The 27,365-nt window shown below is 37.5% G+C and overlaps 1 protein-coding gene across 2 annotated transcripts in view; it reads right to left on the reverse strand.

The window, feature by feature from the left end:
• LOC121984331 (ATP-dependent DNA helicase RecQ-like) overlaps window positions 1–27,365 on the reverse strand; it is a 90,879-nt gene that overhangs the window by 28,307 nt on the left and 35,207 nt on the right. The window contains exons 6-11 of one of the 2 annotated variants that reach the window (XM_042537212.1): window positions 16,617–16,700; window positions 15,840–16,044; window positions 3,728–3,813; window positions 3,281–3,512; window positions 3,014–3,131; window positions 2,648–2,784 (exon numbers count right to left, since the gene is read on the reverse strand). In XM_042537212.1, coding sequence (XP_042393146.1) covers window positions 2,648–2,784; window positions 3,014–3,131; window positions 3,281–3,512; window positions 3,728–3,813; window positions 15,840–16,044; window positions 16,617–16,700 — 862 coding nt within the window. Of the gene's footprint in view, window positions 1–2,647; window positions 2,785–3,013; window positions 3,141–3,280; window positions 3,513–3,727; window positions 3,814–15,839; window positions 16,045–16,616; window positions 16,701–27,365 lie in introns of both variants that reach the window. The other variant, XM_042537210.1, reaches the window with a different exon arrangement.

Below are 27,365 nucleotides of genomic sequence, written 5' to 3' on the forward strand. Positions count from 1 at the left end.
GGAAACATGGGAAGAAAGCATCAGTAATGGTAAGGGAGAAAGGGAAGAAGTGAGAGTGAAACATGAAAGAAGGCAAATGAGTGAATAATATTTGTTTATCATTCATTCCTAAGGCATGAAGAGTTAAACGAGTCTTTTTAGTATTTTCCCACTCTTCTTCAACTCTTTCATCCACTTTGGATGAACCAAGATTTGAGATAGTAAATGGGCAAAAGAAGCGGCGGGGAAGAAGGTAGCTAAAATCATCATGACACTTAGATTTTGGAGCAATATTGTGCATATTTTAAAGATATATGGCCCTTTAGTCCGTGTTCTGAGACTGGTTGATGACGAAAGAAAACCTGCAATGGACTATATTTATGAGGCTATGGATAGGGCAAAAGAAACAATTATGAAGGCCTTTAAGGAGAAAGAAGAGAAATATAAAGAAGTGTTTGAGATCATTGATACGAGATGGGAATGTCAACTTCATCGGCCTTTGCATGCTATATGTGGAGAAGTGGTGAATGGTTTGTTTGAAACTATGGAGAGATTGGTTTCAAGCGCTGCCGAGCAAGATAAAATCACTACCCAACTCTCTGTATATCGAAAGGCAAAAGGACTATTTGGGAGGAATGTGGCAATTAGACATAGAAGAGCATTATCTCCAGCAGAATGGTGGGAATGTTATGGAGCAAATACCCCAGAATTGCAAAAGTTTGCTATTAAAGTGCTTAGCCTCACTTGTAGTGCTTCTGGTTGTGAGCGCAATTGGAGTGTATTTGAGCAGGTATGTAATAAATATAAATGTTTAATACTATTAGTATGTTACATTTATAAGTAGAAAATATTCTTTGCTATTTTATTATACTTATTATGATTTTTAACATTTTGTAGATTCACAGCAAAAAAAGGAATAGGCTAGCTCAGCAGCGCTTAAATGATTTGGTATTTGTGAAATATAATCGTGCCTTAAAACTTCGGTATGATGCACGTGATAAGATTGACCCCATCTCTCTGGCAGATATTGATGATAGTAATGAATGGCTGATGGGTAGAATGGATGGAGAAAGCGATAATGAAGAAGATGAGTTGGTTTTTGAAGGTGATGACTTAACATGGGATGTCGTTGCTAGGGCTAGTGGAGTTGAAGAGCCTGAATATTGTACTAGAGGAAAAAATATTGCATTCATGACCTCCAGTTCACATGATAGGCCTAAACAAGTTGAGAAGGGATATACATCTTCCTCTATGAGACACTCATCTCTAAGACTTAGAGATGAAGAAGAAGAAGAAGAAATTGAATTTGAAGAAGATGAAGATAAAGAAGAAGAAGAATACAATGAGGATGATCTTGGGCTTGATGATTAATTTGACTTATTATGCTTGTTTTGATGAACTTTGTTAGTTTAAATTAGAAAGTTGGAACTTGAAAGTTTGAAACTTTTATTAATTTTATTATGATGTTGCTTTGCTTCTCATATTTGATATTGATGTATGTGGAATATTAATAGTTATCATATTTGACATATTATATGAGTGTGTCAATAGTTTAGTAGTCATCAACCTCATGTTCACAGAACTCTTGCCTCTTTAACATTACACCCAAGTTCTTATGGAGATGTGGCGGTCCTTGCTAAGACCTACAACGCAAACTCTTGCATATTTATCACTACACCGAGTTACGAGATGTAGCGGTCCTTGTCGAGGCGTTACGGTCGGACCCTTCTGAGGGACCTACCTAGAGATAGTTTAATGGATTCGTTCATTGAATATTTGTCATGGTTTGACGGTAGCAGCATATTCCTCCTTTATCCCAAGTTCTGGAGATGTAGCGGTCCTTCTTGAGACGTTTGTCGAACCCTGTAACGTATTATCACTACACCCAGTTCCGGAGATGTAGCGGTCCTTGTCGAGGCGTTATGCAACGCGTTCCTTCCGAGGAACAACCTAGCATGTACAATAGTTTAATGGATTCATTCATTGAATATTTGTCATAGTTGTAACGTTAATCTAGACCTCTCTGTACAGCTTTATGACAATCGTAATTGAGTTTACAATGATAAAAATTATTAAAATAGAAAAAAGCACGCGTCGGGAAGGGAGATCTGCGATGATCGCGGCAAGATCCACGAGCTGGCACCGAAGGCGTCGCCGGAAGCATCCGGCGACCCTACCGGACACTTCCGCGCGACGACGCCTTCTAAAGGCGTCATGTGCGACACCGGAAGCATCCGGCGACGCCTCCCTATGGCTCGAGACGCGCGCGCCTCCCGTGCCGGTTTCGGCCGACCGACGGAACAGTAAAATCCGTCCATCCCGGGCAGCACGAAACAACATTTCAAACACTGCTTAAATGAATTATGTATTCTAAACAACTAGACATCTTTTAGTTGAATTGATTTTTTTTTTGTAAGAACTTCATTGTTAAGTGTGCTAAACATACAACAATTCCAGGATAGTTGAGCATTTAGGAAGCTCCTCACCTTGGAGTTAAATTCCAACAAGTGGTAAAATTGTAAAGTCAGTTGCATGGGATGTCAACCACAGAGACAATACATTGAGGTTGTTGAGTACATAGTGTCTAACAATTATTATCATTTATAATACTAAAATGCTTTTGGGGAGCAATGTTGAATAATATATAATAAATACTGCAAATAATTACCCAAGATCCTCGAAGAATATCAACAGGCATATTGATACCCCATCGACCACCACAAGATCTTATGGAAGACAACAACAAGAAGCTTTCTCTTGACAAGTTTCTTTCTTTTTTGGTTTTGGTACAATTATCACAGTTTCCTGCAACACAAAAAACATAATAATGTTTTTATCAGATCCCATGAAAATATCCTCCTAAACAAATGAATGGGAAGCAAGCATAAATCCATAAGACCCTTTAATTCACTGCACCAAACATTAACAATCATATAATCATGCCTTCTATCTAGTATGCCAAGAGTGGAAAATACAGTTGATATAACTCAAAACGAAGACTTTTCATCTGATGAAAAAGTTAATAAGACCATACCGCAGTCATCTGTATTCTCTTCTCCAAAATACTGCAACAAATACTTCCTGCGGCAAGTAGCCAACAAGCAATATTTTTCTGCTGCTACTAGAGACATTTTAATTGCATTTCTTCTTTCCTGATTTGTCTAAAGCAAATTCTTGGGTGAGGACATCATACAAGTTGCAGAATACATGGTAAGCATTGATTAGCCTAAAACAAATAAACAATATTTCTATTCTAACAATTGCAGTTTAAATGTCCAATTTATAAACGGATTACACATACAGATTGTGCTTCACTGCAGTAGAAATCAACTTTGTAGAAATCACTTCTTGAGTAGTATAATAAGCAGACTGAGGCCAGGCCATCTCTACCGCACCTTCCACTTTCTTGATAGTATGATTCCAAATCCTTAGGGCATCCATAATGAATCACACATCTAATATTAGGTTTGTCAATACCCATACCAAAAGCAACAGTAGCAACCATTACTTGAATCTCATCTCCAATGAATGATCTGCAAATTAGCTGTCATCAGAATTTTCATTCCTGAGAATAAAATTTAGTAAAGCAAAGCAATGGCTTTCTTATAACACAGCCTGAAGGACAGAAGCCCTGCAATTCTAGCTGCATTTTCCTTTTCTTTAAAAATTTTGAGGATACACAACATCATTCACTTGAATTGTCAGTTTTCATGGGCAAACCAAAGCATTATAAGTTTTGGAAAAGAACCTAAGGGACATCTCCCGGTCATTACTTCCCATTTGACCATGATAGATACCAGCCTTGATTCCAGAATTCTGCAATGCTTTGTAAACCTAGAAAATAGAAAAACTATAAAAAATTTGGCCATCCAGAACTGAAAGATAAGTTAAAAAGTATTAGAAAATGTTAAATTATGTGTCATCAATTAAGGGCTTGAACTTAAGAAGTGAATCTAGAATATCTTCCAAATGAACCAAGAGTAGCTTTTGCAATTAGAAAGCTCATTGAAGATTAATTCCAATGTTTCAAAAAAACATATTAGAAAAATATATTAAAAACACCAGTTAGAGAAAAATATGATCATGAGAAAAAGTTGAGAAATAGATTTAAGAAAGGAAAATTAAACCTTCAGAGAATTAAATTGGATAGACCACAAAATTGAATAGCCTTTTGGCATAAGAACAAACATCAATAACAAAGAGAGGCTAGGATATAAGGTAGAACCACATGGCAAAACTTGCAAACTGCCTGATGGGGAGAGGAAAACAGTCAAAAAAAAGTTCTCGAGATCTGATTTGCACAAAAAACAATTGAGACTTAATCAATCACATCATCCAAAAATACAATAATAAGAGGCCACAAGAATATATTAAGGCAAATAGTCAATCTAATGTACTGATCCATACAGTTACAAAAACTATGATATACAACCATCCGGTACTGTCAGTTTATAGTAGCCAAGGTACACGGGCCATACAATATTCTCATATCTAGATTTTATAAACGCTAATGTTAAGACAGGATACAATGCTACTTTACCAGCACCAGCTACAATCTAAAACTGATTTCTGTGACTAATTTATTATTCATTTTAGCCATATTTTCATTATTTTATTGTCAGTAATTAGTATGACAAATATTGTGTTGGAACCCCAAAGTTGTTTTTGGTATGATCAACCAAGTTAGGTTAGGTCATGTTTTGGTTTAATCGCTGTGTTTAAGTGTACAGGAGCTTATGAGCACAGAAAGTCGAACGGAAGACGCAGCTAGCGAGAAGGAAGGCACGGGAAGGTAGCCAACGGGCTCGGTGCGTGATAATGAGTATTTTGGTGTATTATTTTGGCTCTTATTCTTGACATTTTTACCTTCTCACATACTTAATTTGGTGTTTATATTATGTGTTGTGGGTAGGAACTTATTTTGAACTTAAATATAAATTTCCTACAATTATGGAATTTGATCGCATGTTTTTATTTTGGTTTTGTAGGAAATTCAAAGAGTTATGAATTAGGGTCGAACCGGATCGAATTTGGCCTGATTTAGAGGTCAAACGTAGGAGATCAAGCTGAATCAGTGTGAACCGTTGATCCATATCAGGAGAAATCTTGCCCCTTCAGTCAGATCAAGTGATCCAGCCTTCCATCCTGATTTAAAGCGATCTAGATTGTCCATAAAGATCATCTTCATCCAAAGAAGTAGAGCTCCAATTCAAACCCACTCTTAAAGCCCAATCTTGAAGCCCAATCTTAAAGCCCAATTTTCCTTCTCTTATTGGATTCGGATCCCTTTCCTTACCCAAACCCGAAACCCATTAAGAAACTTACCCCTTCTCCTCACGCGGACGACATAGTGGCCGAATCCTATGCGACTTTCTTCCTCGCGACAGGGCTAGGGCACGCGACACATCCACCTCTCCTTTCTTCCTCTTCTCTCTGGTCGGCGGCCCTACTTCTTCCCTTACCTTTACTGCCGCCAGCCGGCCATCCACAATCCACTCCAGAAGTTTCTTGATTCTGAGCGGCGACGGCAGCGGCAACACAGGCGAAAGTTACAAGTAGCGATGACAGATCCGATCATCCACCTTGCCGGAGGGGTTCTCCGGCAAGATCCTCCATCTTTTGGCAACCTTCCGAAGTTCCTCCACTTGGGGTTCAGGCGGCGGAGCAGAGGGAGGTCCGGCAGTCCATCACAGTCCGGCCAACTTTCAGCGAAGGGGTTCTTCGGTGGAAGATTCGTCTCATCCTCATCGTGTTGAAACGTGTAGCATTCCGACAATGAGCTACTGTTCACCGAAGTTCGGGGTTCGATCGCCAGGTCTGTCGTGTGACGACGAAGGGTAGTCGTTGGAATTGGTAGTCAAAGTGTGGATTGTGGTTTGGATAGTTAGAATTTTCTTGTCTAGTTAACTTAATTTAATTTGGTTCATTGTTGAAGTTTGCTTATGTTGAATTTCTTTCATTGAATGCTTGTATTGAATATGATTTTCCATGTTTGAATTGCACTTACTACACTTAATTAGCTTCACGCCTACAATGTGTTCGATGAATTACTTCAACCAATAGTTAAGTTTATTTTGATGCATTTTAGTTTGGTTAATTCTTGCTTTGTTTTGTTCGTTTAATTTCGTTAAGTTCTAACTTTGATTTAATGCAATTAGGTTAGGTTAAATTAGATGTTTTTTAATACTTTAGGGTTCATTAAATGTTTTGCTTTACTTTACTTCATGTTGCCATTTATTTTCTGCAATTGTAGTTAGGTTAGACTTAGCTTTATTACTTGCATTGCCTTTCATTTACTACATTAGGTTTTATTTAATGCTTTGTCATTTCATTTCTTAGTTTAATTGTGTTGATAGTTAATCCATAGCGTAGTGTGACAATACGTTGTACATTAATTATTCGCACTTAGTTAGATTTCATTCTAGCACTAGATTAGTTTCCTACTTGCTATGCTTTTCATTTGTTAGATTTAGAATTAAAATCCAAAACCCCCATTTCTATATTGAAACCCCCCAAAATAGAAATAACATACAATTCTAAGTTTATCACTTACCGTTACATTTGTTGGCGGACGGCTTGAGTCATTTTTATACTACATTAGCGTATGAGGGGTTTGGTACTTCATTGTTTGATGCCCAATTCACGACAAAATTGGGTCATAATTAGTGCGTCCGAAGGACGAGAGGGCTGCGGAAGAATACACAGGTGGACGAGAAGAACATACGCGACATTCGAGGGACGAGAAGCCGAAGCAAAAGCCTGCTCGAGGAGAAGGCCGAAAATTGAGTTCGGGTGAGCTCTATTTCGGTTAGCCGCAATCACCCAGGCATGGAGGGCACCCTCTATGCCGATGGAGGGCGCTCTCAACCTGGCCAAAATAGTCGTTCGCAGCGGATAAAGTTTTATCCGCTGCCGCCTCACTCGAGGCGCCCTCCAAACCCTTAGGAGGCGCCCTCGAGCTATGAATAGAATTTCCAAGAGCTATAAAAAGGCCTCTGGAGTTAAGAAATAGATGAACAATTCAAGCATTCATTTCCTATCAATAGTCTAAGCGTTCAAAGATTGTAAGAGACTTCTCCATCTACACGAAGGAGATTTTTTCTAGTGCTGTCATTGTCTTGGATTAATAACCACCCCGGTTGTAACCAAATAAAATTCCGAATCTCTTTCTTTCAGTTTTTGTATTGTTTATTTTTATGTCATTGCTACTAATCTAATTTCAAAACTTAAGAAAGGTCTTTAGTTATTTTTCAGGCAAAACCCTCTCTAGTCGGCCTATCCGGACTTACACCCTTTACCCGCTTGTTGACATGATGAGGTGCCATGTGTATTAGAGTTTGCTTGCATGGAAAAATATTATCTGATTGGGTATCAATGCACAATTGACGTATTCATCGAGTTGACTAGGAACATCCACCTATCTAGGAAGGAGAAAAGGTAAGCGACCGAGATTCGCTAAGGTACGCACTTAATGTCTTCCCTAGAAATAAAAAATGGGCATCATTAGTGGATGTCTATTATATCTCTAAGGACTTAGAATCTGTTACTTTAGATAAATTATTCTCTACTTTTGAAGTTCATGAAACAAGATGTGCAGATTCAAAGAAGGAGACAAAGCACAATGTTGCTTTTAAAGCAAAAATGAACGAACAAGAGTCAGAATCCTCCTTCGATGATGATGAAACAGCGCTGATGGTACGTAAGTTTAAAAAATTATTTAAATCTAAGCAATTTAATCAAGTGCAGGGTAGAAGAAGAAGAAAAATAAAATGCTACCATTGCAATGAAGAAGGGCATGTAAAAAACAACTACCCTAAATGAAGAAGAATGATAAAGGTAAAGATAAGAAGCCCATTCAAACGAACAAACACAAGAAGACGACCACGAAGCAAGCTCGTCCGAAATGAACATCGAGAACATCAATGAAAGGGGAGCGTCAACAGAGTTCAGGAGGAGCTACGGACAACGAGATCGACAAGGTAAGTAAGGTACAATCTCTCTCATCTGACAAATTGTTTAAATTTATAAAATTATTAACTAAAGAATATTGCAACTTAGAAAAAGATAACATAGATTTGAAGATACAATTATCCAAAGCATGTCGGCAAGATTTATATGATAATCTGAAAATAGAAAATGACAAATTGAAAATAGAATAGAATATATGAAAAATCGTGAATATTCATACAATGAAAATATTAGGAAGTATAGAAATCTGAATTGGTATCTTAGATTTCATAAGGGTCAAATTAGGAAAATTCCTAAAAGTTATGTACCCCTAAAATTCTTTATTAACCCTGTAGGAAGGAACCTATATTGGGTTCCAAAAACTTGTATAAATTAAAAATGAAATTAGACTTAGGGCTTTCAAATAAAAGATTAAATATTTGAATTCATTAAGAGGCTTTGTCTAGAAGTGGTTGATGATCCAATAACCAAGAAGATCTAGTGTCTCGCCATAGCCTGGAAGCCAATTTCTGAATTGAATATTTAATTGACAAATTGATAAATATGAAATAGTTAATTTAAATGCTTTCAATTTTTTTGTCAATGGTTTAACATTTAAAATATTTTTTTACTTAACTTGCAAACTTCACTTAGAATTTTTTTTAAAAAAAAATTAATTACAAGTTTCATTTAAAAATTTCATTTTTTTCCATGTTAAAACTTTTTTTTACCCTTAGATTTTATTGAGTACCCTAACTTTTGTGTGATCAAAGGGCGAGAAGGGAAGATTAAGTCTAGGGGAGGTAGTTCAAAAAACTTAAATTTTGAATATCTTTGCAACTTTATTTACTTAGTATTGCAATTTTATTATTTTTACCTTATGATTGTTTTACCCTAACTTAACTTGGGTTGCTCACATAAAAAAAAAGGAGAGATTGTTGGAACCCAAGGTTGTTTTTGACGTGATCAACCAAGTTAGGTTAGGTTCTGTTTTGGTTTAATCTCTGTGTCTAAGTGTGCAGGAGCTTAGGAGCACAGGAAGTCGAGCGGAAGACGCAACTAGCGAGAAGGACGGCACGGGAAGGGAGCCGACAGACTTGGTGCGTCTGAGGGACGAGAGGGCTGCGGAAGAATACACTGGTGGACGAGAAGAACGTACATGACGTTCGAGTGACGAAAAGTCGTAACGGAAGTCTGCTCGAGGAGAAGGCCGGAAATTGAGTTCGGGTGAACCCTATTTCGGTTGGCCACAATCACCCAGGCGATCGGAGCAGCAGGAGAGCGAAAGAAGCTGGAGAACACTACTGGAGGGGCCCTCAATAAGGTGTTGAAGGCGCCTCCGAAGCGAGCCAACGCCACCTTCAGGCGGAGGGCGCCCTCCATAAGGCATGGAAGGCCCCCTCCATGCCTATGGAGGGCGCCCTCGACCTGGCCAAAATAGTCATTCACAGCAGATAAAGTTTTATCCGCTGCCGCCTCGCTTGAGATGCCCTCCAAACCCTTGGGAGGCGCACTCAAGCTATGGATAGAATTTCCATGAGTTATAAAATGGTCTCTGGAGCTAGGAAATAGATGATCAACTCAAGCATTCATTTCCTAGCAATAGTCTGAGCGTTCAAAGATTGTAAAAGGCCTCTCCGCCTACACGAAGGAAATTTTTCTAGTGCTGTCATTGTCTTGGATTAACAATCACCCTGGTTGTAACCAAGTAAAATTCAGAGTCTCTTTCATTTTTTGTATTGTTTATTTTTATGCTATTGCTACTAATTTAATTCCAAAACTCGAGAAATGTCTTTAGTTATTTTTCAGGCAAAACCCTCTCCAGCTGGCCTATCCGGACCTACATATTGGTTTGATGGATCCTTGAGCTTCACATCAGACCAAAATTTTAAACAATGGAATAATTCATCGATGTGATATTTTTAAAAAAAAAGCATAATTTAAAAAAAAATCATAAAAGAAAAAAAAAATAGGATTCTTAAAAATGAATAAGGGTCCTTAAAGGACTGACAATGTATCATAATTCTGAAGAATAAATAAATAAAAATGACATATACAATTAAATGGTTGTTTTAAAATGTGGATGTAACATATGTCGATTTTGAAAAATATATGCACTTCCAACTAAGATTTAAAATCTTGACTCGTACCGTAGTTTCGATCTTGAACTGAAATGATACGGTTTCAGTATCGTGTCGTACTGATATACTTTCAGTATTTTGAAATATAAATATAAATGTATATTACTATATTAATATTTGATTATTAAAGATTATATTTTAAGATTTCGAATTTATATTTTAATATTCTCATAAGATAATGTCTATTAAATTTTTATAAAAAATATTTTAAAAACTAGGTAATTCTTAAAATTCAAAACTAAATTTAAAATTATAAAAAATCATTATAAAATTATTTGAAAATTTTAAATTATTTTTTTAATGTATTTTTTAATTTTTGTTTTAAAAATTTTATTTGAAATGTTTAAGAATTATATATTTTTTAATTTTTTAGATTATTTTAAATTTATGTTTAATTTTAAAATTATTTAAAAAATTTTAAATTATTTTGTAAAATATTTATTAAAATTTAAATTATTTAAAAATTTTGAAATAATTTTTAATATTTTATAATTATTATTAATAATAGTTTATTTATAAAAATAGATACTTACAAAAATAACTGAATAAAAAAGACTAAGAAAATCACGATCCCTTCGGCGCGATATCTACGAGGATTATAGGAATATATAATATTTTATTAGATTATTTTTAGTTTAAAATTAATTTTTATATATTTTATTGGAAAATTTTAATTAGAATTTTAATTTTTTGATTATTTATTTAAATTAGAGATAATTAGATTATTAAAAATAATAAAATAACTAAAAAATAAATAAATAAAATATTTATTATATATTTTTAAATTTAAAATAAATAAAATATTTAATTAATTAAATAATTTTACTATGATTTAATTAAGCCTCTTTGAATTATCCCCATCTACCGTGGGAATTGTTTTAATTTTTTTTAAAATATTACATTTAATTAAAAAAACCGATCGAGTGCAATCGCGGCTCCTCCAGCGCGCCCCGAGTGTGCGCGACCCCTCCTACGCAACCACTGGCATCACTACGCCCCTCTTGCGCGGCGCTAGCATCATGACGCCCCTCTGCATGCCTTCCTATGCGGTCGTAAGCGTCGCGACATCCTTCCGGCGCGACCGCAGGCGTCACAACGCCTCCACGGCCGCAGCAGGACTGGTGTCGAGTTCATGCCAATGCAACGAAATGTTTCACCCGTTTCGACCGGCTCGGTACGAGATCTCGAACCCTACTTCCAACTTGCCTTTTTGACCCGCAATGTCTTAAACCATGAACACATGGAATACAAGAAAACTCATGGATTCGAAGCATTCACATAAGTTGCAATTTAGCTTCTCATAAGCAAACAGAATTTCTATGTGATTAAGCAATGAGCATGTCCATGTATGGATGCACTTTGGACCGCCCTAGAACCAAGTTTGTTGACTCAAGAAAAAAAGGGTAAGAGAGCAAATAGAAGCAACCTGAGCAGGTCCAATGGTCAAATTTCTAGTCATTTAAGCACTGTTGTAGCATCACACCCACCATTATTAATTTATTATGAACATTGAAAATAATCCCAATGCTGAGAAGAGCAATGATATAGAAAAAAAACACACATGACGTGCTGTGTCATTTCACACTTGGAAAACCCCTGTGTAGACAGCTCAATCAGCAAATGCGTTTTGAGCATAAGAAATCAACTTGTATAATATTTTGTAGAATTGGATGAAGAGAAAAAGAATATACATATTTTCATCTTATTCATAATTTACAAAGAGTCCAACTAAAATAGGAGGATGCAGAAAACAAAAAAGGAAGGTCACAGAGAAAAGGAAAATAAAAATCTCTCTCAATCACAAATTAACTTATCCTTTCCTTCTATGTTACTTTCCTAATCATATCAAATCAAATCAAATCAGAATATTCTTTAATACTGTCAACACTCTCCCTCAAGTTGGTGTAAAGATATCTATCATGCCCAACTTGTTGACTTGAAATTCAAATGCCTGTTTCAACAAGCCCTTGGTCAACACATCTGCCACTTGCTGAAGCTGACACAAATAGAGTACAAATTATTCCCTCATTGAGTTTTTCCTTTATAAAGTGTCGATCAATCTCAACATGCTTTGTTTTGTCATTTTGAACTAGATTTTGAGCAATGCTGATCGTTGTCTTCTTATCACAGTACAACTTCATAGGAAGGTTAATTTCCTTAGTAAGATCTCCTAGGACCTCCTTAATCCAAAGAACCTCACAACCACCTTAAGCCATAGATCTAAACTCTGTCTCAACACTGCTTCTAGCAACTAAACTTTGTTTCTTGCTTATCCAAGAAACTAAATTGCCCCAAAGAAATGTACAGTACCTGAAGTTGACCTCCTATTAGTGATTAATCCTGTCCAATTAGCATCAGTATACACCTCAATCCCTCTCTTGTCATTTTTTCTAAAGAAGAGTCCTTTTCTTGGAGTCCCTTTCAAATATCGAAGAATTTGATATGCAGCTTCAAGATGTTCTTTAAATGGAGTGCATAAATTGCCTCACCATACTCACAACAAAGGCAATATCAGGATGTGTATGTGACAAGTAAATCAACCTTCCAACCCGTCTTTGGTACCTTCCTATATCTGCAGGAGTTCCCTGTTTGACTTCTCATCACTCAAGAACATTCAGGACTTCTTGGATGTTGTTCGCAAGGGAAGCACTAGACAATTGTGAAACAAATGTACAACAGGAACGTGAAATATTTTCACAAGACACAAAATTTGACAGTGAATATTTTGTACAAGATCTAACACATTTCCTAAGAGCAATGGGAAGACCGTTGTTGGTTGTAAGTGGATATTTATCATGAAATACAATTCAGATGGATCCTTGGAGAGGTACAAGGCCCGCCTGGTAGCTAAAGGGTTCACTCAAACTTATGGAGTAGACTACTCCGAGACTTTTTCTCCGGTTGCTAAAGTAAACAAAGTACGAATACTTCTATCTATAGCTGCTAACCTTGATTGGTCACTAAATCAGCTAGATGTGAAGAATGCATTCTTAAATGGGAACCTAGAAGAGGAAGTTTATATGGAACCTCCACCCAAATTCATTGAGAAATTTGGAAGTAAGGTGTGCAAGCTGAGAAGGTCTATATATGGACTCAAATAGTCCCCCAAAGCTTGGTTTGACAGGTTTACAAGGTTTGTTAAAGGTCAAAGATATACTCAGGGTCAATCTGATCATACTTTATTTACTAAAAGATCCACCAAGATTTTAGTGTTGATTGTCTACGTGGACAACATAATATTGATCGATGATGATGCTGAAGAAATGAGCAAATTGAAGCAAAGCTTAGCCAACGAGTTCGAGATTAAAAACTTGGGCCAGCTAAAATATTTTCTTGGAATGGAAGTTGCAAGATCCAAGAAGGGCATTGTGGTTTCACAACGGAAGTATATTCTGGATCTTTTAAAAGAAACTAGAATGAGTGGCTGCAAACCATTCGAAACTCCAATAGATGTTAACATTAAGCTTGGAGAAGTCAAATAGGTACCAACGTTTTCTAGAAAGGGTGATCACTAAAAGGACCCCAAATATCACTGTGAATCATAGCAAAAGGTGCTTATTTTTTGTACGACTAGGATTGAAAAACATATCGATGATGTTTTGCTAATTCACATGACTCACATTGAAAAATTGACTGCTCTTTATTTATAAACAGCTTGGGAAACAACGACTTCAAATATTGAAAACTAGGATGCCCCAATCTATAATGTCATAACAAAATTTCACTATTATTTGAAATAGAAATAGAGCTGAAACAAGTTTTATGGTCTTGCCTTCCAATAATTGATCCTTCATTAAGGAGGTAAAGCCCATTGTCTTGTTTAGCATCCCCAATCATCTTCCCTAAGGTTAAATTCTGAAATTCACAATGCGAGGAACAAAAATTAGCTTTGCAATTATGATCATGGGTGAATTTACTGATGGATAGAAGATTATATGAAAGGATAGGAACATGTAGAACATCTTTCAATGTTATAGTTTGAGAAATAGGTACTAGTCCTTTTCCTGCAACAGTAGCAAAGGAACCATCTACAATATTAACCTTTTTATTTCCTGCACTTGGTGTATATAAATAGAAATATTACGAAATACCAGTCATATGATCAGTGGCATCTGAATCAAAGATCTAGAAGCCATTAGATTTGATACATGCAATGGTACCAACGGGAACAATACCTGATTTAGCAAGGGAACATGAAGAGTTAGAACTTCCTAAGGATTAGGACTCGAATAGTTTATGTAAGTGTTTCATTTGTTCCTTAGTGAAGGGAAAAGATTCTGAGGAAGATTGCTGCTTCAGATCTGAAAGGTTCACAGGGCATGACTTTCTCCCCCTAACTTGTTATCGATGCCCTGTTTTCTCTTCCCATTTGCTAGTTTTCCATGCAGCTTCCAACAGTTTTCACGAGTGTGCCACGGTTTTCTACAATGGTTACACCAAGGCCTTTGCTTTCCTTATCTATTTCCTTCAAATTATGCACCACAAATTGCAAGAGCAGACCCCTCCATTTCTGGTTTTGAGTCATGAACGTTTTTTAGCATCACATGTCTTCTTGCTTCTTCTCTACGTACTTCTGAAAAAACTTCTCGGAGGCCACTGGCTTTCGTCTTAAGATACGCTCTCGAACCTCATCAAGTTCTTTGTTCAAACCAACCAGAAACACAAATACCCGACCTCTTTCTATCTTCTTCTTGTAACGAGCACTATCGCTTGGATTTTCCCAATCTTCTTCTTCAAATAAATCCAACTCCTGCCAAACAATCATCATCTTATTATAATAAGTTGTTACTTCACGATCTCCTTGCTCCATTTTCCAATCGGGCACTCAATTCGAACAATTGAGAATGATTGTCCAAATCCGAACGAGCTTCTCTAACAGTTTTCCACACATCTCGAGCTATGGGTAGGAATATAAATGACTTTCCAATCACAGGATCCATAGAGTTAACCAAGTAATGACCATAAAATTTTGAAACCGCCCTTACTCGAATCTTGGATCCATTGTGGTTGGGGGTTTGATTTCACCATTCAGATATCCAAGTTTTCCTTTGCCGTCTATTGCCAATCGCGACCACACAAGGTAATTTTTTCTATCCAATTTATGAAGGGTAATCTAGAGAGAGCAACTAGAGTTGTCATGAAGAAAATCAACCATCGGTTAGGCATTTGCCTCCAAAGGCATCACCTCACTCCTAGCATCCGAAGATGTTGAGCCATAGCCAACCATGGCTGCCTTAACATTCATACTTACGCCCTATGGCTCTGATATAATGTAGAATTGTATGAAGAGAAAAAGAACATACATATTTTCATCTTATTCATAATTTACAAAGAGTCCAATTAAAATAGGAGGATGTAGGAAACACTAGAAAAGGAAGGTAACAAAGAAAAGGAAAATAAAAATCTCTCTCAATCACATATTGACTAATCCTTTCCTTCTATGTTACTTCCCTAATCTATCAAATCATATCAAATCAAATTAAACTATTCTTTAACACTGTCAACATATTTCATTTGTAGGAAGCATCATCTAGAAGCCTACTAATATAAACTAACTTATCAATTTCAGTAAAAAAAAATAGCTTAATGAATCTCCCATCTCTGCTATATTAGTTAGTTAGTAAATAATTAGTATAATGGCATTCATAGGATGAACAATTACAAGATTGATATGCACTGAACTCCAAAAAAACAATATGTTGAAGAAAAAAAAACATTCATTGAATCATTTTATTGTAGGCAAGCATGAACAAAAGGGTAGAGGAAAGAGACCTGTTCAGTAGCATTGATTGTCGGGCAGTAAATGATAGTTGATCCAGTATTAACAATGTATTTGAAGAACTCTTGAACAAGCTCATCGAAGGACAGAGACTTCGTAATTGATCTAACTCCATAAAAGAGGTTTTTCCGATTCAATGATCCAACAACAATGAATGGATCAGTCATCTTCAAGGAGTAGATAATGTCATTGCGAACCCTACAAAATGTATTAGCAAGCCCTGTAACAGACTACATGAACAAGAAATGAAAGACACCAAGCAATGAGAAGAACAGTAGAAATGAACACTCAGCCATACAACTACGGTGGTAGCGAAGAACTTAGAACTGCACCTTCACATAAGATAGGCCTGGATAAGATTTATCTCACTGCCTATTTATGTACACTATAGCCCTAAGAAATGACCATATACTAATAGATTTCAGAGAATTTCAGATGTACAAGGGCACAAACAGTATGGGAAATTAATATAGAACAAAACAAATTTATAGCCCTTGTTCGTTCTTATAGAATTTATCACTTCGTGTTCAACAAGTTTTCAATCATTCCACCAAACAATGTTCATGGACTATATAATGTTTTCTGAATCACTACATTACATCGATTAAAAATAGCTTCCATTAGGTTGATTTACAATTATTTGTACAAATAATCCAATAAACTTATATTTGGACCATGGTAGACACTAGAATTGATGTTCCACCATAAAAGTTCAATATTGGAAAAAGGATACAAGACAGGAAATGTATCTATAGGATCATCATGCTTACTTTTCAGTAGCTGTTGCAGTTAAAGCCACAAAAGGAACATCAGATAGAACACCACGTAGTACATTTAACTGCTTGTAGTCCTTCCTGCAAGGTGTATAACCATGGAATTACATGAAAAAGTGTTTACTTCTCCTACAGTCCAAAAGACAAAAAAAAAACAAACAAATTCCTCAAGATCTAAAGAAACCACAAATTGTTTATACAAAAAGACTAATATCCAATCTCAAAGGAAATATACACATCAGCATTCGGGAGAAAGATCCATATTATGCCAACACTTGCCATACTTTATTTTTTTGGTAATCGAAGTATCTAACTCTTCAAACCAACTAATCCTGGAGGTAACCAGTCTCACCCATAAAAGTTTCATATTAGCCACCAAAGTAAATCCGGGAAGGGTCAAGTGGCTCGACAATCACAACCAGAGAATTAATCACGCTAGGCAAATGCCCTTGTTAGGAATTGACCCCAGATACTAATGTTGGTGTCACTATTGTCTTGCCACTTTTTTTTTTAAAGAACATATCATATATCAAAAAAAGACCATATCATATATTGTCTTGCCACTTGTGTTGTGCCCCGGCAAATTTAGATTTAAAAGAAATTTGAACTTATCATAGCTAAAGGTGATTACGCTCATCTCAAGCACCCCTCACGGCCCGTCCTCATGTTATGTGAAGGGAGGTAAATCACGAGGCCAGCTTACAACCGGCTGCCAACAAGCTAGGGGTGGGAGGAGTTTTTTCCCTTGAGAGCATACGTCCACGAAAAATTGATCCCTTACCCCATTGTAAGCAGATCTGTCACCCTCTAGCCAGCACCCCCTGGAGACAAAAGGAATTCGAACTTAGAAGCATACCAAAATGGTTAATATTAAAATAATTAAATATATTAACTTGATCTTTGTAATTAATATACATTTATAACTTATAGTTAATGTTGGTATGACTTAATAAATATTAGTTAAACTTATAAATATCAAAATAACTTATAATTATTTAATAAAACATAAATATTAATGATACATACTAATCAGTACTAATTATAAGTGTTAATCGCAATAAGTTAATATTTATTCTATTAATATTAAGAATTAATATATATTGATATTAACTATAAAGATTAAGTGGTCGGTATGTGAAGGTGAGGTGTGTTTGCCTCCCATCTCGCTTACATTCCCTCACCCTGGTGTTTCTTCCTCTCCCACATCTGTTTTGTGTTAGGTTGTTTCCTGGTTTTCTAGGTTGGGTTGTTGTTCGTGGAAGGTTTTGTTCTGGCTTTGTTTTGGGATTTCTTTGTACAAGCAAACTGTTGGGTTTATGGGTTCCCGTTGCGAGCAAGCTGCTGTGGTTCTGTTGGGTTCTGGTTTCATGGTGCAAACAAGCTCTGGTTTCATTTTCAAGTTTTTCCCGGCAATCGCCGGAGCTCTTCTTGGCCTAGGGAGGAGATGGCCGGTCCACAATAGGACAAGGGAGTTGTTGGCTGGTCTATCGTACAGGGGCAGCTGCAGGAGGGTGCAAGACACCAAACAAGTTGCCATTACTATTTTGGGTGGCGGCAGGTTCTTGTCAGGCCTGTGTAGGAATCTCCTATTGGCTCTTGCACCAAAATGGCAAGGAGACAAGGAGCTGCTGTAAGAAGGTCCAAGCCCAATCACTAATCTGTCTCGGTCCCCAAGGATTTGGAAACATGCAGGAAAGTATAGAAGTTGCTGCTGTGATCCAGAAAATGTTGCTAAGTTGGAACCACTTGGTGACACGGCAAAGGAGGTGACTGCTGAGAATGCTCATGTGGAGGACCAGGTAGGCTTGGAGAAGCTAATGTGGCTGATGAACAAGCAAAAAATACCATGGAGGATAGTGTACAAATGCGACCTGCTGCTAAGGTGGACGAGCAAGGATAGAATGGGGTTGATGGCCAGAATCTAGAACAAACTGTTCAGAATCGAAACACCGGTGCAGTTGAAGGTCTAACCGGAGCTTCTAGACTTCTGGCAAAGGATAGACCCCTTGGGGGGAGCTCCGGGACATGGAAGGTCTTGGGCGGGGCTTTTCAAGGACAATCGGAAGGCAAAAATGGCGACACACCTACAACAGCACAAGGTCACGGGGAAATGAATACAGGTTGAATATGATGGCATTGAATCTGTGGAGGAATCAATGGGCAACTGCCTAGTAGGTTGCTTCATGGGACATCCAGGAAGGGATGGTGTGGAGGCTGTAGCTTGTAGATGGAAGCTGCCCTATAAGTTTTTCATGCACAAGAGCGGCTGGATAATTTATTGGTTTGATACAGCCGAAGACCGAGAGAAAGTTTTGCTTAGAGGCCCTTATTTTACTTTCGGAATTCCTCTACTCCTAAAGCACATGCCTAGCTGTTTTCTTTTCAATGAAGATGGGAGATTCATTCCAACGTGGTTTCAGATACACAGTCTTCCTCCAGAGATGCCAAAGGTGGTTAGCTTGATAGGCTCGAAGATTGAGAAACCACTGTATACGGACAAATTGCCATGAACGCGAGAAAGACTAACCTTTGCTCATCTCTTGGAAGAGGTTTTTGTAATTGGTGAGAAAGTTAAGAGGGTTCCAATCACATTGCCCATGAGAGTCCTTGATTTGGAGATAATATATAAAGTCATGCCTAATTTTTGTGAGGAATTTTGGAGAATTAGCCATCGAAAGGAGAGTTGCCGAAAGGATCCACCACACCACACGGCTGGAAATGCAACGGACAAGCGCAACAGGCAGGCGCTCTCAATCTATACGAGGAAGATGTCGTTCAAAGTACAGATGGCGACATCAAGCACCCCTAGCGGCAGATGGTGGAGCCACAAATGGTGAAGATCTTGCAAATAAACTTGCAATAGTGGAAGTGGTAGACCCAATTGTTGTGGAGCATGAACTGTGTTGAGTTTAGCTACTGGTTCAAAGTTCTCCTGATAATCAATATTATATATCCTTTTGCCCCTAAGCGTGCCTGGTACCTGTCTATGGTTTCATCTGCATTTTGTTTAACTAAGAATACACCCCACAGTTTTTTTTTTCCTAGTGGTAGCTTTGTTATCACCCATGTGACATTCTTTTCTAGTGCATTATACTCCTCGAGAGTTGTCTTATTCCATCAGGAACTTTAAGAGCTTCATACACTGAGTTAGAAATATTGATTCTATCTAAAGAAGTCACAAATGCATGAAATGATGGCGATAGCTTCATGTAGAAGATGCAACCGTGAAAAGGGTGTTGAGAGTAGGATCTCATACCTTTTCTATGTGCAATTGGTACATTTAATGTAGAATTCAGCTTGGACTAGAATCTATTTAAAAGCACTAAAAATAGGAAGAAACTCATAACTAAACTATATATCTTATTATCTAATGAGTGACAGGAATATATTTATAGTTATATAAGCTAGAGATACAATAGGAAGATAAGTTAGAGATAAAATAGGGAGATAAAATAAGATATTCTACACTCCCCCTCAAGCTAGATGGTATATGTTATACATCCCAAGCTTGTCTCTTAATCAGTCAAATATAGGCTTAAAGAGAGCCTTTGTAAGAATGTCTGCAGCCTACTATGTGGTAAGTACATAGGAGACTTCGATAATACCTTCATCAATATTCTCCTTAATGAAATGTCGGTCAATCTCAACATGTTTCATTCTATCATAATGGATGGGGTTGTGTGAAATTGAGATCACAACTTTGTTGTCGCATTAGATAATTATGGAACTTTGCTTCGATATGTGTAGTTCTTCAAGGAGTTGTTTTAGCCAAAGGGCTTCACATATACCAAGAGCAGTGGAACGAAGCTCGACCTCGGCACTACTTCTTGCTACAACAGACTACTTACTTCGCCAAGTGACCAGATTTCTGAACATAAAAGAACAATAACCCGAAGTGGATCTCCGATCATTCGAACACCCTGCCCAATCAGCATCAACAAATACTTCAACATTTTTTGTGACATTCTTTCTAAACATCAACCCTCTACTAGGAGTTCCCTTTAGATACTTCAAAATTCTGTTTGCAGCATTCAAGTGACATTGATATAGTGAGTGCATAAATTGACTAATACAACTCACTGGAAATGTGATGTCAAGTCTGGTGTGCGTAAGATAAATCAATCTGCCAACAAGTCATTGAAACATGCCTCGGTCTATTGGTGAATCTTCTAGATGAGTCTCAAGTTTCACATTTGGATCCATAGGAGTATCAATAGGTTTACATCCCATTAACCCGGTGTCTCTTAGCAAAGTCGAGAATATATTTTCGTTGTGAGACGAATATTCCTTCCTTGCTTCGAGCAACTTCCATTCCAAGGAAAAATCAAAGTTTCCCAAGATCCTTCATTTCAAATGTTGCTACAAGATGTTTCTTGATCCTTTCGATCTCTTCAAGGTTATTACCGGTGATTATAATGTCGTCTACATAAACAATCAGTATGGCAATCTTATCTTTTACTCTATGGTGAAATAAGTACGATCGGTGTGAGCTTGCTTGTAAACAAGCTACTGAACCGTCTTGGCAAATCTATCAAGCCAAGCCTTAGGAGATTGCTTTAAACCGTAGAGAGCCTTCTTTAGACGACAATCTAAGGCTTCTTTATTCTTGTTGAACCCAGGTGCCAGATCCATGTACACCTCTTCTGCTAGATCACCGTTGAGAAAGGCATACCTAACATCTAGTTGATGAAGTGGCAAATCTAAGTTTGCTGCAAGAGATAGCAATACCCGAATAGTGTTGATCTTTGCCACAAGAGCGAAAGTCTCTTGATAGTCAATTCAGTATGTGTGAGTGTACCCTTTAGCCATGAGACGGGCTTTGTATCTTTCAACCGAACTATCGCTTTTGCACTTAATCGTGAAGACCCACCTATAGCCAACCAGACTTTTTCTTGCTGGTCGATTGACTATGTCCCATGTATCATTGTTTTCCAAGGCTTTGATCTCTTCATAGACTGTTGTACGCCAATGTTTGCATTTAAGAGCCTCGTCAATATTGGCTAGTACTGCTGTTTCTGAGAGATATGTTACCAGAACATGCATATGAGAGAAGCTAGGATGGCCAAGACGATGATGGAGTAGCTTTATTTAGTGGTGGTCATGAGAAGAGAATGAACTACAAACAACTTGACAACAGCAAGTTTAAGAGTTAACACATAGAAAGTAGTGCAATCAAGCCACCTCAGCAGCAAGCTCAATCATCCTCCCCCAATCCTGATCCTGAAAAACACATGAATTTTGAGAAAAATTAGCCATACAATCTGAATCCCAAGTTAGTTTGCTAATTGAGAGTAAGTTATATGACAACTTGGGAATAAATAAAACTTTATGCAGCAAAAGATTGGGACTAAGAGTTACAATTCCAATTCCCACTACAGGTGAAATATATCCATACGTCAAAGTAACAGTACGCGTACTAGAATATCGACTGTATGAAGAAAAAATAATACGAGTACCTGACATATGCTCAGAAGCACCAAAATCAATAATCCAAGACTCACTCGATGTGGCTGACTCATTTATAGTAGCGGAGGAAATACCATGGGTCATCAAGGATGTAGAGGATGAGAACATTTGACCAATCTGATCGAGTTGGGCCTGGGTGAAGGTCAAAGATGACGAGGATGCTACATCGGATTTGGCTGCAATGAGAGGCTTGGATCCATCACGCTGGGACCCAATCTATGGGTTTACCGTGAAGCTTCCAGCCTGTTTCTTTGGTGTGATGGGGACAGTTACAATGATCACACCATAGAGGTTTGCGAGTGCCGCGAGAGTTGGGGTATCGAGCAACTATGGCAGATGCATCAGAATTAATGGACGAAGCAAAGGGCATAGAGGAGCCACCGAGAATGATGAGGTCGTGGTGTTCTTCACAACGGATCTTCAAGAAAATAGCATCAAGACTCAGGAGTAGTTTAATGCTTAGGATACGACCATGAACATCATCGAGAATAGGATTGAGTCCGGTCAAAAAATCGTAGGTCCGTTCTTTTTCAAGTAATTTGTGATAGATCTCGTTGTTGGCAGTGGCAATCCAGCCTAGCTGAGTAAAGAGATCAAGTTCCTGCCAGAGTTTGGTTAGAGAACTGAAATATTAAGTGACTGTATAGCCATCTTGACACAGATTTCTAGAACGATGTCGCAGATCGAACATTTATGAAGAGTCCTCCAAATCTGAATAGGCCAAGTTGACAGTGTCCCAAATTGCTTTCGTTGTCGGATAGAGAAGATAAATCTCAGCAATGGTGTCATCTATCGAGTGTAGGAGTCATGCCATTACCATGGAGTTTTGGATGTCCCAATTAGCAAAGGAAGGGTCGGTTGAAGATGGCTTAGGAATAGAACCATCGAGATAGCCGAAATGACCCTTCCCTCAAATGATAAGTTAGACGGATCTGAACCATTAATGATAATTCTGGCCAGAGAGCTTAAATCTAGTGATTTGGAAAGGTAAAGAATTATCAAAAGCAGTGAGAGCAATTATGGGGTTTGATTGACCAACGTCCAAAGACACATCAGAATCATTCATCCTGCTCACTCCTAAAAATCGAGTTTCCTCAAAAAATGCTTTTATTGCTCTGATACCCTAAAAACAAGAAGAAACTCAGAACTAAACTATATATCTTATTATCTATTGAATTACAGGAAGGGAAGCCTTGGCGCAACGGTAAAGTTGTTGTCATGTGACCAAAAGGTCACGGGTTCGAATCCTAGAAACAGCCTCTTGCAAAAAGCAGGGTAAGGCTGCGTACAATGGATCCTTCCCCGGGACCCCGCATGGCGGGAGCTTCGTGCACCAGGCTGCCCTTTTTTTTTATCTATTGAATTACAGAAATATATATTTATAGTTATATGTTTACAAGAGATAAAGATAAGCTAGAGATAAAATAGAAAGATAAGATAGAGATAAAATAGGGAGATAAGTTAAGATAAAATAGGAGATAAAATAGGAAGATAAGATAAGCTATTCTACATTATTGTCTCTTGTTGTGATTTAGGTTCAACTTGGCTTAGGGAATTCTCTAGGCAAAGTTGAGATAGTACATGCCCTTGATGTTTCCTTCTTTCATACACCTATAGAGGAGGAGGAGGAGGAGGAGGGTGACTATCAAGGTTTGGGGATAGTGAATCACTAGTTTTTAAGAAAGGCTGAACAGAAGACTCAAATGATGATGGCTCAATAAGGGATATCCACTCCCAATAATGCAATTCACTAGTATTGTTCTGCCCTTGAATTATAGTATTATAGTAAGGAATAGTTTCAAAGAATGCAATATCCATAGTATTGGAGAATTTTTTGGTTACTAGTGAATAACATTTCTATGTTTATTTATTAGAGGAATAACCAAGAAAGATGAATTTATGAGCCTGCATCAAGCTTGGTTTGGTATTGAGAATGAATGTGTACAAAAGTTGCACGGTCGAAGAGTTTGAGAGGAAGGTTGAAGATAAGATGAGACTGGGAAAATATGTTTTGTAGTGTCTGCATTAGAGTGCGGTATTTGAGGACTCGAGAAGGTAGGCGATTGATAAGGTATGTAGAAGAGAGGATTGCTTCTCCCCAAAAAGCAGTTGAAACATTAGTTTGAAACAGTAGGGATTGGATCAACCTCAAGAATGTGGTGACTTTTCCATTCAGCCACACCATTTTATTGCAATGTGTCAACACAGGAGCTTCATTAAACAATTCCATGAGACTTGAGATATGAGCCAAGATCAAAATTGAAAAAAACTTTAGCATCATCGATCTTAAGTATTTAAATATGAACTTTGAATTGGTTTTTGACAATGACATGGAAGTTTTGGAAGATATACTTGGCTTCTGATTTTCCTTTCATTAGGAATGTCCAACATGATCATCAACCAACAAGAACCACTTTGAGCATGTGAGCCTCGGAGTACGAAATGATCCCCAAATGTCACCATAGATGAGAGAAAAAGGATGTGTGGGCTTATATAGTCTGGGAGAGTAAGTGTTTCGAGTATGTTTTGCAATTTGACAAACTTCACACTAAAACAAACTTGGATTTTTATTAATAAAGAGTGAGGGAAACAAATACCTTAGATATAAAAAATTAGGATGGCCAAGTCGAAAGTGTCATATCATAATATCACTTTCTTCATTAGACCGACTACGATCACTAGGACTCAATTGATATTTTTGACTAACCAAATGACTTGAAGGTGGATATGTATTCAGAAAGTAAAGGCATGCATGACACTCAGCACTGCCAATCATCTTTCCGGTGAGCTAATGTGCTTGAGAGATGAACGGTTCTATCCCAACCACTTTAGCATGTCCCATTTGTTATACGCACTGATTGGGGTTTGTCAATTAATGAAAAAGTGGAGAAAAGTAATCTATCACCTATCATGTGCTCTAAAGCACCAGAATCCACAAATCCAAGAGAAGTGGGTGTGATATGTTTGCCTTCTGAATGAGCTATTGAAGAATATCAAGTTGTTCCCTAGAGAAAGGAACTGAGTTGTCACATTATGTTGTGGGTGTGACTACATAATTCTCCTGTGCTTCGTGGTCCTGGGAGGACTTCCAATGTGTTGGTTTCCCATGAAACTTCCAACATTTGTAGTTGGTGTGTCCTTACTTTCAACAGTAGTCACACCAAGGACGCCCCTTCTTTGAGTTGTGAGTGGGATCCCGGGTAATAAGAGCACTTGCTTTAGTTGACTTGAGAGGCTGAATTTTGGGATTTGGATGTTCCAACATTACCCGCATACAGATTTCTTCCCTTTGAACTTCTGAAATGCTTCCCGAAGACTTGGTAGTGGTTTTATGCCGAGGATTCTACCTCTTACTACATCTAGGGACTAATCAAGTCCCATCAGAAAATTAAAACCTCTCTTGTTCTCCACAAATTTCTTGAAATATATTTAATCTTCATAATATTTCTAGTTATGGGTTTCAAAGAGATCCACTCGTTGCTGTGAGAGTTGTGAAATAAGTTGTCACGGGATGGTTACCTTGCTTGAAGTCTTGGAGAGTGTTTTCAATCTGAAATAATTCAGCAATGTTGTCTTGATAGAAGAAAGTATCTCAAACTACCACCCATATATCTTGGGTGGTTGTTAGCAACAGAAAATTCTCACCAATTTCTTCATTCATAGAACTTATTAGCCATGACATAACTAGATTATTTTCGATTCTCCAAACTCGGTATTCTGGACTACTTATTCCTGGTTTGAAACACCTAAAAGATAATCATCTTTTCCTCGCCAGATGATAAGCATCATTACAGATTGTGACCAAGGAAGATAATTGTGGTTATTCAGTTTGTAAATGATAATTGAACTACAGATATTTTCTAGTTGAGTTGGGAATCGCGACATCATGGGGAGATGAATTGATTGCGGAAGAGCTCGCTGAAATCCACTCGGAATCCGACATAATTAGCTGTAGAAAGAGATGTTCTGATCAAAAGAGATGGAAGTTGGCGGCGATGGCTGGGCAGAACTAGATTTAAGGTTAGGGTGGATCTGATACCATGAAAGTTTTTAAGAAAATATCTTACTTTATTTCAATATCCGTGTATCCTCTATATACAAGTAACATACTCCTACTTAAGGAATCAAAATCTCCTAATTAATTACAAAATATCTCTTAATTAATTACAGCAAATCTACAATAAATAATAAATCTGTAATAAATCTACCAAGATTGATTTTACTACCAAGATTAATTTTCCACGGTATACAAGTAATGGCGTTACTAGAAACTATACTTAATGAAGCTACCCTTGATCTAATATTACGGCACAAATTGCAAGTATGGGTACCACAAATAATTTCAGCTTTTCTAACTATGGACATATATTGCTTCTTTAGGATATGTAGAGAGTTGTCATGAAAGTTATTATGTCAACTGATCAGTTCATGCATTGCCACATCAAGTGGAGGAATTTCTTAGTGATATTTATCTCTGGTTTTCATGCAATTGTTACACGAAGACCATTCTGGGAGGCTCTTACTCAGCTAGGGGAGAGTATCTCAGGACCTTTGCTAATCATGGGGGATTTCAACTCATTGTTATCCATCCACCAAAAGGAAGGGAGACTACCGTTTACGAATTATGAATTGTGGGACCTCTAACTCTTTGTCCAAGCTTGTGGCCTCATGGATCTTCGCTTAATTGGATGTCGATTAACATGGACAAATGATACGGTTTCTTGCAAATTGGATAAAGCCTTAGTGAATTTACGATGGTTATTGGAAGATTATGATAGTTATGCGGAGTTCACAACCTAGGTGCCTATCAGATCACTCTTGTAGTATTATGCATACTCTAGTCCGGGATCATGTCCCTAACCAGCCCCTCAAATTTATCAATATGTGGGCGCTACATGGAGAGTTTGGAGATGTGGTTAAAGACTCTTGCGCAACCCCTGTGGTCGAAAATGCTCAGTTTAACCTCAAGGCAAAACTAACTCGATTAACAGGCCAATTGAAGGGACAAAATAAGAAGCACTTTGAGCACATCTCGAAGAAAGCTCGAAGGGCAAAGGAAACTTTGGAGGGAGCCCAGCATGTCATTCTCTCAGGTGGGGAGCCACCAGCTGACTATGAGGACTTAAGGAAGCAAGCCACATTACTTGGGAAGCAAAAAAGTTATTCTATCAATAAAGAGTGAAGAATGTATACCTCAAAAATTCTGACCGGTGCATCAGACTTTTTCATGATCTAGTCAAGAGGAACAACAAAAGAAATGCTATTGTCACGCTCACTAAA

The sequence above is a fragment of the Zingiber officinale genome, chromosome 5B (genome assembly GCF_018446385.1).
Source record: "Zingiber officinale cultivar Zhangliang chromosome 5B, Zo_v1.1, whole genome shotgun sequence".
Taxonomy (NCBI): Eukaryota; Viridiplantae; Streptophyta; class Magnoliopsida; order Zingiberales; family Zingiberaceae; genus Zingiber; species Zingiber officinale.